The sequence below is a fragment of the Brugia malayi genome (assembly GCF_000002995.4).
Source record: "Brugia malayi strain FR3 genome assembly, contig: Bm_v4_Chr4_scaffold_001, whole genome shotgun sequence".
Taxonomy (NCBI): Eukaryota; Metazoa; Nematoda; class Chromadorea; order Rhabditida; family Onchocercidae; genus Brugia; species Brugia malayi.
In genome coordinates this window covers 8,965,297-8,979,831 of record NW_025062478.1, presented here as the reverse complement: position 1 = coordinate 8,979,831, position 14,535 = coordinate 8,965,297, and the positions used below count along the sequence as shown (strand labels likewise).

Below are 14,535 nucleotides of genomic sequence, written 5' to 3'. Positions count from 1 at the left end.
ACCAATTTTCCCAAAACATCTGGCACTAATGTTGTCATCGGAAGGTGATACGCGGAGATAGAATTTTAATAGCACAGATTCACATGTACATGCAGTTTCAGGATTGAATTATGGTGAAGTTGTTTGTGGGTGGTTTGCCAGATGGCGTTGACTCAATGCGACTTCGGCAACTTTTTTCTCAATTCGTTGTAGTTAACGAATGTGATGTGATCAAGGATTACGCTTTTGTTGTTCGTTATTAGAAAATTCAATTACAGAAGATGGTTTAATCAGAAAAAATTGATACAAAAAAGTGGTATATCGTAAGTGGAACTGTTTGGACATTGGAGCTGTAAGCAGTACATTAAGAGTATAAGAATGTGCTTGTTTTAAAATGGTTTATGTAAACGTATTTTCGATTTTTATGCTTTTTTAGCATGTGCCGGAGGAATCCGATGCACGAACAGCTATTGAAAAATTGGACGGTTATATCTTGGAAGGAAAAGCGATTAATATACGAAGGTTGTTGTACAGTTTTTTCTCAAGGTCCATAGGACTATGCATTATAAAGTGTTCTGTTTTGGCGATTCAATTATAAAACAGATTCAATTCTGTATAGGTTTTTGGGAGGACGATTTATTCTCGAACTGTAAAACATTTCGAAAATTAAGTAAATTCCTATGTTTTGTTAATTTGGGTCAGCTAATCTTTGACCAACATACGCGAAATGCAAGGGGAGTGTGTAAACTGCTAAAAGTATTGGTTTGTTAAAGTGACCTCTTATGTTTCGCAGTGAAAAGGGAAATGAGTTGTTCACGGGAGTTTTTATAGGTCGACGTCGAAGTTACGGAAGGAACCGGGTATGGATAAACGTTGCTATCGATGTGGAGCAGTTGATCACAAAACACCACAGTGCCCAAGTGATCCTGCAAATATTAATTTGAAACGTGTAGCTAATGCAAGCATAGGTGGTCCAGAGCAGAAACGTTTTGTTGGAGATGGAGTGTATGTTTTCTTGGATATCTTTAACGTATAAAAACTATTTCGTATTTCCAAGATATTTTATGATTTACTTATGGTTCTAAGTTCTTTGTAATGGTCATTCTAAATACTTTTAGCCGAAGTTGTTGAAATTGAGAAATGTAGAAAATGAGTTAGGAAGAAATTATTTCTTGATACTGTTAACAGTTTTCGACTTTTTTGCAGCGTAGCTGGAGAGTCTCCGTCTTACGCACCAGGACATGATGCTGGTGCACCTAGTGCATTTGCGTATGCTGCAGGTTCGGGTACTCCTGCAGCACGGATTGATCCAGACCCTGAATTACCGCGCCCCTTAGATAGGTAAAATTCTTTTATCTTGCTCTGGAAATATTCTTGAAGCAATATTTTTTCTTTGGGCTGAGTTTAAAAATGATCACATTTCTTGTTTATTTTCCCGATGTTCTGGGCTGCCTGACATTAGCCTTATTCTTTAACCGAACAATTATGTCGCACATTCGATGCTGCAACCTATATTTCTTGGGTTGTTGTATATCTTCATGATCTCTCGTGTGCTTTTTAATCACTATTTATTTTAAGGTTGAAGTTTTTGTCCTTTTTTTTTCTTTTTTTCTTTGATTTTGTCCTTTATTCATTTAGAGGTAATATTTTTCAGTGATTTATTTCCATTATACGAGCAGTATATGGAATCACGAACGAAATATTTTTATTTTCGAGATCGGCTAACGAAGGAAGTGAAAGCTCGAGCCCATGCATTACCGTCAATATCAGTTGCACCGCTCCAGGCTCCATATGCCAACAACAATGTTTACAGCACTCCCCCGCCAACGGCTCTACAGTATACCGTGCAACAGTTCTGTCCAAATTTTTCACATTTTCCATAAAATTTCGTAGTTACTTCGAAACAAAAAGTGGGAGTTAAGTAGCGTTGTACAATCATTTAAGTACAATAGCAGTATTTCGCAAAGTACAGCCAAATTCTGGATAAACAAATTTTACGCAAATGACTGAACATAACTGCTTATGCAAAAAAAGATAGGAAATTAGCTATATAACAACTTTGATTGTTATTCCTGACAAAGTTCGGTTATCCGATTATGAGTGAATTGGACGTTTTTTTATGCCTGAGAAGTTAGGTTTTGGAACAGTTATTCCTTATTGTTATTTTTTAGTTAGTTGAATAATGGATAATAAATGTAAGTGAAATATTTAATATAAGCTTAGAAATTTTCGGAGGTTTCGTGTATTTGTCTGTAAGTAAGTTGAACATCAAGTTCCATTAACTTGCTAAGCATATCGAGACTTAGCTTGCATCGTTTTTGCTAATTTCATGTTTATTTCCGTCATATCAGGTGGTTTTTATTATCATCGCCTCGAAATTTCTTCAGTTCATTAACTAGGTTGTATAATATAGTGTTTGATAGTCTCATTAATCTCCTGTTCATGTTTCACAAACACTCAACAAGGTCTTTTAAAGAAGTATTCACGAAGGTGCTTTTATTTTATAAAATGTTGGTGAAAGTGAAATTTTAGGGAATAAATCAAAGATTTATCACTTCTGTTAAATTGGTTTGAATAAGCGCGTGAAAACATTAGATTTATGCGTAAAGACTGAGAATGTCGATGGTGGTTTTCTGTAAGGATATCTATGATGAATTTTTTGATTACTATTTTACGGAATTTCATAATTAACATGAGAACTTTGTCATGAATTCAAAGTTATCTACCTATACCTTCGAATTCATACAAATTGACATATTCGACATGGTCCTAGTCTGTGACACAGGCTTTTATCCCAGAATATTATTTGGCGTTGCGCTTAAACGTTTGCAGACGATTTTTCGCAGTTGTATCGGCGCCATAAAATTTTCATACTGATTCATGACAAGTCTCATTTCTTTTTCAAAATTTCAGGAATTCATCTCTGGGATCAACTTCAGCGGCGACAGTGACTTATCCTTCGACAACGGGAGCATCACATTTTTATGCAAATGCAGTAAATACAAGTACTGCAGGAGCAGCTTATCCTATTGTACAACCTCTTTCTCAGCCAACTCGTTTATACTAATCACCATCAAATTGAAATGGTTAAGTTGGAGTTGCGGATATATTTTTCTTTTTAATTTTTTATGTTGTCAGTTTTTAAAAACCATGAAGTTTTATGTAATTTTTCTACTTATCATTATGATTAAGTAGGTTAGGCAGGAAACATCATTATGTTGTTGCATTGTGAAAGTATGTTTTTTGCTTTGTTTATTGATTCATAACCTTTGTTTTGGATTATATAGATAGATTTTTTTTGTTCCGTCCATTTTTCTTTTCTATTTTGCTGTCTTAGTTCCAACAAGTGCGTTTTAGCAAAGGCTTTATCGTGAACAAAGACAATTTTGCAGGTATCTTAGTCACTAACTAAATTTGTTACCGAAAGATTTCCCAATTCTTTTAAAAAAATCTTATTTAGCGGATAGAAAAGTGATTGTTTATCATTTTTTATGTGAAAAGTTTATATCCCGAAATATTTGGAAGTCACTTCAGGTGGTAATTTTGAATTTATATGAGCTTGTGCTTGTCATATAGCCCACTTTTTTCTTGAAATTGTCAGATCTTGTTTAGCTTTCATTTGTTTATGTCTCAACTGTCTCTATTTTCTTCATTGAGTAATCTTTGTTTTGACTTTGCTGGTAAGATTTTGAAATACCTTTCAAAATAAAGTAGAAAGGAAATAACTGATGAATTGCATATCGAGATTTATTCTTCCCCAAAAGAAAAAACGATTAAGATTCTGAAATTAAGATTTCTACCATAATCGTCCCGATCCATAGCGTTTTTCTACTATTTTTATGATAGCGGAGAAGTAATATTAATGAGAAAGTGGTGTAATGCTACTTGATTTTTCGAGATGTACTTCTTATAGATGAATTTGAATGTTATTTACAGATTTTGTGCCGTTTTCCCCAGTCATATTGCAAATTTCATTTCATCTATGTTGATTTTTGAAAATTCTTTAATATATTGGCCTGCTATGCTTCTGTATTTTTGTATGTTGATGAGAGTAAATTTGCTCTAACAGGTTTAAGCAGACTGATTCAACTATTCGAAAACAATTTTCATGTGACGAGGAAAAAATTATGGTGAAACAATTATAACAATTTGGATGTATGAATGATTGGGTACAGTGGTTTTGTTTTTGAGCTTTTAACTGGGTTTTGTTAGTATTATGGGTAAAAGTGAGGAACAAAGAATCTTCCTTTTGGCATTTGAAGTTTGTAAGATTGCCAGGGTCACCGAGTTCATGTGCTTCTGACATGTGTATCTATGCCAGTGGCAAAGAAAAGAACGAAAAGTGTAATTCGATGGGATACTAGGAATTATCGTTACTAAATGTTAGGACCCGAATATTGTTAAAATAGCTTTAGCATGCCTTTTGTCTAATTTAAATTTCTCATCAGATGAGGAAAAGTAACAGATGTCAGCACTTATGGACTGCACAGATCACACAACTATGGGTTACTGATTGCTTTCTAGATCATAAAAGTGGAAATTAAATATGCGCTGATGATTATGCGAAATGAGAATCATAAATAGTGATTTGTGGGTTCTTCATACAAAGGATACTAAGGGTTGTTAAGGAGGGTATTTGTGAATATTTTGGATCAACATTTCGGAAAGCAGGAATTAAAATAGAAGAAATCTTTTGAGAGGGAGGAGAAGAGAAAGACAGGGAGAGAGAGGAAGGCAAAAAAAAGATAAAGTGCTTGCTTGTAAAATGATTCCAGATGATGACTTGCCTCTTGCTAATATCCTTGGGTTGGGTTATAATTTTGCAAGATCTGTAAGGCTGAGAATCAACCACATGGCCACTAAAAAATGTAGGCAGGTGCAGAGCAGCTTGGCTTATGCCATTAAAATCAATCCAAATGTGGATACTGTATAAGAGAGAAACCAATAGTTTCTAACAAGCAAATAGACAAAATCTTCAGATTTTAATTTGAAGATGCAGGGGAGAGAGGTTATTTCGAAAAGCTAGTAGAAAGATCAAAATCAAAATATAAGTAGAGACTAAAATAGCCAAACTGAAAGAAAATAATCTGGTACTTGCTAAACTATTTACTATTTGTTCCTATCAATGTCTTATTCATATTTCAATAGGTCCTGCAATCTTGGGAGATTTTCACTTTCCTGATAAATCATCAGGTGTCAACCATCTGAAGGTATCAGTTAGCAACCATCACTTAAAAATGCATATAATAAAAACTTTTGTCTTTGTGTATAATGTAAAATGCAGGCATTGCAAATATTTAAACGCATTGTATCACTTATCAACAATATCTCAAGTTCACTTATCAGCAATTGCAAAAAGTTTCCTTCAGTTTATGGTTGCCTCAGATTTGAATGTATCATTATCAATAGTTAGTAAAAGAGAAAATTGTGAAAGAGTAAGCAATATGCAAAATGGTAGATAATTTACTTTCCGACAAAATGTTTGGCCAAACAATTGACAAAGAAATAAAAAGATTTGGAAAAGCGGCCGAATAAAAGAAAAGATAACTTCTTCTCCCGCACATTATACAATGCAATATTTACACTTCAATGGGTAGAGAGTTGGGTAACTAACCATTCTCATCAAATTATTATCTTATCTAAGATAGACCGACCAATCGCTCGACCTCTTTTCAGCGAATGACCTGACCCTCATTATTAGCGATTAAGCCATCCCAACAATTATTTTGACCATTCAACGCCGCTTATTTTTTATCTATTTGCAGTAGCCAACAGAAAAGACAAGTGCTCATCATAAGTCTCCTCCTAGCTTGTCTTATTACGTTGAACCCTGACCTTCTCTATATTTTTTACACATTTCTCAGAATGCCAAACTTAAAGTGCATACTTCTGTTAGATTAGTGAAGATCTTTCGGGACTTTATTCTGTATTATTTACACTAATAATGAGATAATATTATAAAAGTTCTTTTTAAAAAATGTACAAATTCATCAAATGCTGCTTAGGAGGAATGCTTTTAGATTTATTGTAAAGGAATGTTTAGGTCCACATCTACATACATCTCACTCTTTCTCCCTCTCTCAATTCCAGTTTTTTACTCTTCCAAGTTTTGATAGCTAAAGTTAGTAACATATTAATCAGTGATCGGTCATCATTGTTTATGGTTGGAATGCATTCTGTACTAATGGTATCACAAGGAGAAGTGATAATAAAGCAATCCGAAATGATCGCAATCTCTTGCTTGTACTCACTCATCCATACCCGTCGTCCTCGTTGTTATGTTATCAACATAACGGGTCATAAATTTAAACAAGACTTTTTAGAATGGTATGCATGAGGGAATGAGAAGAGAAAAGAATGATTTAAAGGGTAGAAATGATTGGCTGCTCTTATTTGTCTTATTTGGTGGCTTACATCTTTTTTCACTTTTTCTTTCTATCATCATTAAATCAGTAATGCGTTTATTTCGTTTATTTATTTTCTTCGTATGTTTCTATCATTTCTATTCATAAGGGAGTTAAAAAATAATAATGAAATGAAGTAAAATTGGTATAACGGTATAACTTTGCAAGCGCAAATGAATCATTAAATGAGAAATTCTTTCAATGATTTTAGAAATCTGAAAATCTTTCTGATAAGTTTTGATTTCGATATATCTTTTTTTTTTTTTTTTTTTTTTTTTTTTGGGGGGGGGGGAAAAAAAAATCAACACAATTGAATTGAGTAATTTATTAAGTGATTGAGAATCTTATTTTATGAATTTTAAAAAAAAAAATTAAAAGACTGATCTTTTTATCTTAACAATAATTCATTAGTTCAATTATTTGCTGCAACAGACGAAATTAATTTTTAAAAGTTCTAGCAATAATAAGATAGCTTTGTTGAATTTAGTTTTTTTTTTTTCTTTTTTTTTCATCCGGAAACAATTCCGTACAAGGACATATTATAGCAGTTGTAACAATTGGAATTATAAATATTACAATTGCTATTTATGACAAAAAAAGTGTTTCCTTTATGTTTTAGAGCTCAAAATGTTGTTGTATTCTTTTTTATTTTAACTTTGTTTGAACTGCTTAATGAATCTATTAACTGCTACTACTACTACTATTACTGCTGCTGCTGCTGCTGCTGCCACTTTTATTATCAAACTAGAGACAATTATTATCATCTAATCTATCTTATCTCTTCAGCTTCATTTAACTTCATTTTTTTGTTCCGTTAAGTAATGGCTTCTGTAGGAGCCATTTTCAAAGCTCTTCAAGGTAATTTAGTATTCTGTGACCTTCACAACCCCTCTTCAGGTCGTTTACCCTCTCTCTTGGGAATCATTACATGGATAGGATTGATATATAAAAATAAATTTCTAACAAAGCAATTAGATATTATTTGTTATCGTTCTTCAAAGATTTGCAGCGTTTCGTTTTTTTTTTTTCCTGAAACTGTTGGAACTGAAACTGTTTATAATGTGAAGTATGAAGATATCCTGAAAGTAATCTTGGAATTGTTAAGCAAAAAACTCAGAAACTTCAATTGAGACTCTTCCAGTTGGTAATGACCAATTTTAAACGGTGCAATTGTCGCATCCATCAATTAAGAATGAAAGTTCCCGGATGCATATCATCAAGCTATATGCTTCCTTTCTCCTTTATTTTTTTTTTTTTTAATAATAATAATGCCACTAGTGGTAGTTAATAAGTTAAATTTAAAGGATGAAATAACTGATCCAATATATTTAGCCATTGTAGGGCAAATAATGTATAATGTAAGTGCTTAAGGTAGTAGTAATAGAAGCCTTTCATTGGAGGGAGAGTGGAATGCCTGATTTTGGCTCATTTGTCCGAGCTAATCTTATAACAAGAGGATGATGCATGCCTCAACCATTCAAAAGAATGATCATTAGAATGTGAATAAGTTAGGAAGAGCGGAAGGATGACAGAAGAACTCTTTTATCATCTACCAATCTATTTGCTATCCTACTCAATTTCCTTAGATTGCTTCACTCACTGACTCATATTTTCATCATTATGCTAATTTCCAATGGAATTCCATCTGCCATTAGTAAATTGAATTATAGTACAACTTTTAAGGCAAACATTTTGCAATATATTTTATGTTTAAAATTCGATTACTCATAATGTTTACTGTGAGATGAAATGAAAATGAATTTTGACTTTTTAAAAATGATAGAAAAGTGGGATAAAATCAATTCACTAATGAAATCTGAAATGATCAAGAGAGAAAAGGATTCTCATAATGTTTCACATGCATTCTTTCCACATTTCAAAAACTAATCTGCGCTCAAATGATTTCACTGATACAAATGAATGACTGATTGAGAAGCAATCGATCATATCACTTATACCAAGTCATTATCATATAATTTCCATCATTATAATGGTCATTCTTCTAGAATATTATAAAATCTTAACAAAAAAGGAAAAAAATTGTAACAAAAAAAAAAAAAAAAAACAGAAAAAACGAATATGGAATTCACACAATGTCGAATTATCATAACAAAAGTTTCTTATCAATAGAAATCTCATATGTTCACTACAAAGCTTCAATGATGTTTAACTTCAGGATCGCAAAAAAACCCGGAATAGCTTTACCATACACTGTTAATTCAATCTAATGCAATCTATCATTTTAAATCCATACGGAAAGTTGATCTTTTCGTAAAGAAAAAAAAAAAAAAAAAACCAACTAATGATACGAATATTTCATTCCAATACCAAATACCCAAATTAAAAGATAAAGTTTCCCTGAATAGAAGAAGTAAGAGGGAAAGTTGAGAAAGTGAACTAATTTTTAGATTTCATTTGTGATCGATCCAATTTCGTCCCATTTTTATAATTTCCCATCGTTTTTCTTTGTCTGAATCGAAATTACCGATTTTATTTCTGTAAGGGACGATCCTACTTAGCAATTTCTCCTTCCTCTCATTTTCCTTTTCCTTCATCCTTTTTCCTCTTCCCGCCCTTTCCGTTTCAAGCTTAATGAAATGGATAAAAAAAAAGGTCCATGTAACCGGATGCAAGCCATCTGGCAATTAGGTAAATTTCGAATTACTTGCAGCGGTATCACTTTTCTTAACCACTGCTTCTTCTTGTTTTGGTATCGCTGAGAAAGGATAAAACGATGCTAAGTATCGGAACTTATCACAAGCGGTATTTGATGTCACAAAAAACGTTTCAAGGCTTTTTCATCTTCCCACTTCGGATCAAATTTCTTTTTTTATTCATTCTCATCATTCTTTGCTTTTTTCAACTTGTTTGCTTTATTTATTTTAAATGATTTAACTTGTTAACTTATTGTAATTAACTTTATCAATGCTATCACTGAACGAAATTGTCTTACTGTTTCCTCCACTGATTGTAAAATTGTTCATTTCGAAATTTTCGAGAAAATTATATAAGATTAAAGATACAAATGAATTATCATTACTCTTAATTATCAACTAATATCATCTAAATTGTTTCTAGCAATTGAAAGACGATTTCAGATCTGATTTCAGTCAGAAGTTTCGATTCCGTTAGTCTAAAAGATTACAAGAATTGTAAAGTACCTCTAAGATCAAATAAGTGCATCATTCAAATTAATGAATTTTTCCGCCGATGGTGGCAAAGTGAATTTGATTGTAACTTCCATTAAATTGGGGAGGAAGCGATCACCTCAATTATAACCCTCAATGACCATATGGCTTGGTATAAAAATCATTGCTTCTCACTTACTACTAATTGTCCCTCTTCCCCTCTCCCTGATTAACTGTACAATTATATTAGCCAAATTGAGCCTAAAATGAAGGGCATGTAATGGGAATATATAATATGATATATTTAATATAATATATACAATATGTATACATTTATTTAAGAGTGAGAATAACTTAAATGAGGCTGCAGCCATGTATTTTGTCATTATTTAATTCTATTTCATGTTTAAGCCCAGAAAATTAAGCTTAGCTTCTGCTTAACAAAGTTCCTTCCTTTGGATGCATTTGAATTGAAATGATTCAAATGATGCCACATTTAACTAATAGTCTCGCTTTAGGCCTTTTCTCACTATCCCAAGTCGTTTCAACCACTTTCTCGAGACTGACTGATTAGAGTTTTCAAACGTTACATTTTGCTATTTGTCTCTTTCGGATAACAATTTTTTTTTTTTCATGTATTACCCCATTGCCCTCTTATGACTAATTCGTTGGATAAAATTGGAATTTTTGTCTATTTAGCCTTAGGCCAAGAATTAGTTTGTCTAACATGTGAATCGGTTGCAAATATATATGTATATATTCTTTTCTTCTTATTTTTTGATGAGTTCCTTCACCATATCTTTTTAAGACTTCGCTTGAATTCTCACTTACAATTCCCAGGCGCCTAATTTCTCGACTGACAAATTTTCCAGTTAACAATTTCTTATAAAACACATCTTTTGCTCTTATAATAATAAAAGAATGTATTATTTGTCAGGAAGTTAACTTAGTTTTGTTGGCATTGAACTCGCTGGTGGGTCATTAAAACAATTACCTAATTGTAAATTTCTAGCAAATTGTTTCTTAGCTTGAAAAAAGTGTGCAAGGTAAATTATCACTTATTATTTGACAAAATCAACTACAATATATAAACCTAGATTAATTATGGTTAATAATATCGTATTATTAACTAATATGATAAACTAAATACAAAGGATTATTCAATAAATTATAGCTTTCCTAAGGACAACAATTTGCTATATATATATATGTTTATCTTATTACTTTAACAGTCTTATCACTCTTGCACTTAGTCATCTAATCTAATTTCAGCTGTATTATTTGCATAATTATTAATATAATTTTGCGGTTCAAATCGTTATTCAATTATTGCAATTCATATTACATTCGAAAAGGGCCATCTTAATACTTTGCTTGTTGATAAGGCTAAAAAAGTTACTGATAATAGTGCACATGTATTGACTTTATCAGGAAGAAAAAAAATAATTATAGGTGGACATTTTACAAATGAAATGATGGCTGGGACAAATAATTCCCATAGGGAGAGAGGGAGAGGGAGAGAGAGAGTGCAAGGATGTCAAAGATTAATATTGTAATTGAAAGAGAATATTCGTTGTTGTGTTGTGATGGCCAATCCATCTATCCATCAACCAATTCCTCTCCTAAAATCTTTGTTTTGCCGATTAAAGGAAAACAGAGTGAGAAAAGAATAACAGGAAGAGAGAGGAGCAGACAAAAGCAGCATTTTTATTCATTGCATTTTAATCCTTTCTCTTGCGACACGATGGAACGTTTGTTGAGATGATCTGAGGAAAGATTTGTCATTAGGAAATAAATCCGATTTAAACTTTTTATTCAACAATGCAAACAATATGTGTAATTCTTTGATCTTTTTTGATCGATCAAATAATCAAACATTATACAAAATATGCACTTATTCCTGAATAGTTTCATCCGGAACAATGTAATCCAATGCACTTTTTCCTGAATAATTGCATCCGGAACAATGTAATCCAGAAGAGAGGAAAAGTATAGCTTGAGGTAGAAAAGGAAAAAAAAAAGTATTTTGTTCATTGTCGCCTCATGAAATGCGCATAATTTATTGAAGCATTGTCTGTTTAGTAGTTTGGTAACGATCTGTCCAGCAGACAGTGACAAAAGAAAATTGTCACACGGAGACATTAATCGTTTCTTGTTTTTCATGTCATCCTTATCAGCGCTATTTATCGTTATTCGCTAATTTCAGTTTTTTTTTTTTTTTCAGAAACTTTTGTAGTGGAACTTATAATTATGCGAAAGTTTTCTTTTGATAAAGTGAATTAGCAATCGCTATCAACCATTATTAATGCTTTTATTTCTTAATAAACGAATTTTCTAGTATTGTGAAATATATATGCTATTGAAAAATAAAGTTGACACTTAAAAAAGATTTTTTTTTTTCTAAGCAGTCTTATTCAAGAATTTGATAAAGAAGATATAGTCATCTGAAGCATCAAAGTAAAGACTATTTTTGTCTCTATCCTTTTTTGTAATAAAATTAAATCGAGTTCAAACAGTAACTAATTCCTCTTTGTCTGTCTCTGGCTCTGTCTATCTACCTCTCTCTCTCTCTTCTGAGACATCATTTGAGGATTCGATGACAAGCCATCATTCCTTTTCAATCCATTCAACATGATGACATTCTGTTTATCGTTTGGATAATTTATATGCAGCATCTCATTTTTCTTCTCATTTCAAATCATAATCATCTGATCAGCTGTTTTGAAGCGATTATATTGTAATCGAATAGACAGGGATTTTAATGAAATTGAAATACAAAGAGAGAAGTTTTGAGAGAAATATAAATTAAAATACTATGCAACGGCGATGTTATATTAAGTCCGAAACTTTTTGTAATTATTTTGTCCTCTGAGAATCATTGGCTATTTCAGTTTCCAACGATTGAGTTAAAATTTAGAAAAAGATAGAGATAGAATTTTAATAAATTAAAGAAGAAATGTCATTAAAAATCATGAAAGACGAAAATGAGTAATGCTGCGAAATCCCTACGGTGTTTGGTCATTGGCTGACCACTGTAACTTTCTGAAAAGGTCAAAGGATGTGATGCAGTGAGCAAATTTCTCTCTTCTTGCAAAGCTCATGACTTGAAATAGCCGGATAAATTAGAGTGAAACAAATGAAAGCGGTTCACAGATGGTTTTCAGATCGTTTTCGCTGATAATTGTTGGAATTTTCAAGATGGGAGAAGGTTGTGGGTGGTTGTCATTGGTGTTGCACCTCAAAGAGCGGACCCCGTCAAAATTCGTCTCCTCTTGGTTAATTCTCTTCAACCATCCTCCTCTACCCTGATGATCATCCGAGCTACAGTTGTTTCGTAAAATGGGGGATGGACGCAACTAAGCTCGGGAGAGAAGATAGATTTGCCGGCGGAAGATGCACAATGAGCAGCCACATCCATCCCTGACATATTTGCGCTAGTTCGGTCTTCCTTTTCCTCCTACTTTTCTGCGATTAGGAATACGTTAGACAGTCTTGACCCCCGTGTGTTACGTGAGAAACTTCTATTATTCATCCACTTACTTATTGATAATGATAATGAATTGCAGATTAAAGTTGAAATCCCTCCTAATTATTAAGAATATTATTTTCTTTTCCGGAAGAAAGTCTGTAATTGTTTCTGATCCGAATTTATTTTTTATTTGTTAGACATGTGAGCATTTTGATTGACCTTCATCGGATGATTAAAGGACTCAGCATACTGTACTTTCTAAAAGAAATCGAATAACTCACATATCCTACAATTTTAAGGGACAATTTTTGCGTGCATCCACAAAAGAAATCTAAAGATCCTCAAAATTTCCAATCTGCCAGCTTTGATCTTTCTAAACTGAATTCAGTTTCACTGCAGAATTAGTGCACCAAAATGATAGAATAGCTAATTATTTCTGATCGTTTTGTTAACTTTTATTGCATTTATAACTTTTAGTACACTAATATTAAGTTAATAATTTGTCGAGATAAAAATTTATTAGTGCAAAAATGAAAAGTTGCAAATTTGGCAGTAAAGTAGTTGGTAGTAATTATTTTGAATTGGTTTATTCTATTTGCTCCTCTTCTTTATTTTTCAGTAAATTCTTGTTTCACTTTAACCACCACTTGACCATTCAACAAACTAACAAGCCTAAAGGCTTTAACTCCCTCAAGAATAATGCCTATTTCATTTTAACAACATTTGTAAAAGAATTCTGAAAATATTTCACCAATACAACCCAAATATGCATATGTACATATATATTTATATAACTTACACCCGAGGCTTATTGAATTAAGTTCCCATTGTATCATTGGCCTGCTCAGTTGTCCTACCTACCAGTCCTCTTTTAACTACTGCTGCTCATCCTTTCTCAGTCTTTCCTGAAGCCCTTTCTAATTTCCGTCTTGTTTCCTCTTTTATCATTTCATGAGAATAGATTCTTCTCCACTCCTTGTTCAATTTCCATTCAGTAATTTATTATTGTTTATCCGTTTTGGCACACATCGAACTATCATTAATGATCATATTTAGAGGATTTAATTAAATCAACATTTAATTGTTTGCAAAAATTTTGGGCGAAGGCTTTTCAATTTGCATTTAAATATGCTCTTAAGAATAAGCCATGAATATAGGATATTCTGCTAAGACATTTATTTACTCATTTACTTATCATTTTTTCAATTCAATGAGATAATGGTACTGAAATAAAATTTTCAATGTTTTTTTTTGTGAATGTTGTAGTAGGAAAAATGTTGATTAAGTTTAGGTTAATTAGATTCAAAATTTTATTTCTTGTCTCATACATGTACTCACGAAATTATCTTTTGTTAGCAATTCCGTATAATTGTAAAAATATTTTTGCATTCTCCTTCAGAATTACTTTTATATTATTGTTTTGCACAAAATATTTATTACTTACTTCTACCATTTAGTATTTTATAGCTCTATGTTACTTTCACACAACCCTAACATATGCTATTTATATTTATGATTGAATCCGTATTTCGATATTTTATTTCAATTTTTTTTA

General features: G+C 32.1%; 1 protein-coding gene across 1 annotated transcript; it reads left to right on the top strand.

Annotated features, from left to right (window-relative positions):
• Positions 1-110: 110 nt before the first annotated feature.
• Positions 111-3,046, top strand: Bma-rnp-1 (RNA-binding protein lark, putative; the record flags this gene model as incomplete). The annotated part of the gene is made up of 6 exons (XM_043082193.1): positions 111-230; positions 416-501; positions 811-984; positions 1,186-1,320; positions 1,634-1,831; positions 2,893-3,046. 6 exons carry the CDS (start codon positions 111-113, stop codon positions 3,044-3,046), a joined length of 867 nt encoding a protein of 288 aa, XP_042938127.1.
• Between the last annotated feature and the right edge of the window lie 11,489 nt (positions 3,047-14,535).